Source organism: Hipposideros armiger, unplaced genomic scaffold (genome assembly GCF_001890085.2).
Source record: "Hipposideros armiger isolate ML-2016 unplaced genomic scaffold, ASM189008v1 scaffold_16, whole genome shotgun sequence".
In the NCBI taxonomy this organism is placed as follows: Eukaryota; Metazoa; Chordata; class Mammalia; order Chiroptera; family Hipposideridae; genus Hipposideros; species Hipposideros armiger.
In genome coordinates, this window is record NW_017731366.1 from 2916812 (window position 1) to 2918947 (window position 2136).

The 2136-nt window shown below is 33.2% G+C and overlaps 1 protein-coding gene across 1 annotated transcript in view; it reads right to left on the reverse strand.

Annotated features, from left to right (window-relative positions):
- The window catches only part of RSRC1 (arginine and serine rich coiled-coil 1), a 393493-nt gene that overhangs the window by 213273 nt on the left and 178084 nt on the right, over positions 1–2136 (reverse strand). The window contains exon 5 of the mRNA XM_019626528.1: positions 1907–1943. Coding sequence (XP_019482073.1) covers positions 1907–1943 — 37 coding nt within the window. The remainder of the gene's footprint in view (positions 1–1906; positions 1944–2136) is intronic.

Genomic DNA, 2136 nt, shown 5'->3' on the forward strand with positions numbered 1-2136 from the left:
TGCATGTATGTGTATGTATGTATATATGTGTACACACACACACACACTGACAGCAAGGCTTGACGTATGTCATCATCATACACATGAATAATTCTGAAAGAAACATGAATGTCCCCACAAAGTGGAAATCAAAAGGGCTAGAAATAGCTTTATTTCAGGGTAGGTTTTGCTGTCAACTGAGTTTGCCACAACCTTAGGGAAAATCTCTCAGCTTCCTGAGCTACTTGCATTTTGGAATCAGGGATAAGAAACTGTTCTTTAAGAAAGAAAAAGAAAAGAAACGGTTGGCTAGGTTATTGCTTTGCTATGTTTCCAAGTGATTCTTCTGATTAAACGATAGTTAGGGAGCATGAATGAGAACGGCATGCCTGGAAGAAAACGAGGCCTCATCCTTGACACATGCCCTTTCCCTCACTACCAAAGGTACACAAATGGACACAACACAGGGTCTTGGCTACCCCACATCCTTAGTTAGCATTTAGATTTTTTTATTAGTGTCAGGTGTACAAAGCAATGCAATAATTAGACATCACACCACTCACAAAGTGATAACCCCCCAAACAACTACCCCTCTGACAATGTATATATCTATTACTATACCATTGACTATATTCCTTATGCTGTTCTTTACATCATATATATATATATTTATATTTATAGTTGACATTCAATATTGTTCAACTAAAGCTTCAGGTGTATATAGTGTATTGGTCAGGCATCTACACAGTCTATGAAGTGATCCCCCTAATAACTCCAGTACCCATCGGACACCCAACATAATCTTTACAACATTATTATATTGCCCAAACTGTATTTCACATCCCCATNAGAATAACAATGTTATTTATGTACTAATCTGGACAAATACATAGTTCAAATTGTCTACCTAGGTTATTATGTCCTGCTTTTTAACAATTATCTGTAACTTTTAGGGTCATTTTATTAAAGTCTAGGTTTCCTCAGTTTCCTTTAACTATTGAAAGGAAAACCAAAAACCCCTTCCAACTCTAAAACTACTATACATAAATCAGCATGAAGCTGCCTCCTGCTACCGTTTGCTTCTGTGGGAGAACAAAAGCACATTAATAGTTAACAAAGCTACAATATGATATACGAATGAGGTCTTGCATTAAAAAAGTACTTAGATTGTATTTACAAAAGAATCTCTCTCATTAATTATTCAACATTTGGATTTGACCAGAAACCAGAGCATGACTTTATAATGCTCTGTTTAAATGAACTACTTAATGTTGTAATGAACACTCAATGTGGTAAGCTCAGTGAATTTGGGGCTTGTTATCATACAACAGTTTTTCCAATTTTTTGATCAATGGGCAGATTTTAATGTTAAGTCGGTTTGAATTTCATCTCAGTTATGCTTTAAAAATGTTTACTTAAACCAAAAATTCTGCATCTCAATTATTTTATATTCTAAGCTGAATGTAGTTGAAACCAATGCATTATTCATAGAGCAAAGACATTAGGAAAAACAAAGCTGTGCACTTCTTTCAAAGCCGTTAAATTGCTAAAACATACCATATTTATGCATGCAATATTTGATTGTGCTTTTCTTAAAACACAAGCTTGTTTTTGTCAGATCAAGATATGCCAAAAATTCTACACCAAACATTTTTGTTTATAATTAAAGCGATCATCAATCCAAGGATTGTCATCCATTTTATTTCATCTCTACATCAAAATAAAAGTAATTTTTAAAAAATTTAAATTCCCTTGAAATGATAAGATAAATGAAAATGTAAGTGCCTTCACATAATAACAGTAAGCTGACCCTTTGGGAAATGGTTGACTTTCTCAATACAAGGTATTCAAAGCTCATTCAAAAGTGTTCATTTAGAATGCAGATATCAAAGATGATGCAAATGTTCAAGAGAAAATTAGAACTTACCAGATGTTCTAATCCAGCTTTGATGTTTCCAGATTCCCTAAAACAGAAGAATAAAAGTTCTAAATAGTTGCTAAACCTTTGTCTGCTATGATTTATGTTTACCTCAAAACTGTTTTCATAAACCTTTAGTATGTTTTACGCTATCTTTACTAGTGATCATATAACACTGTTTTTAAGGACAAAACAATTTCCAGCAAAAGGAAACAATGTATTTATATCTAACAGTATTA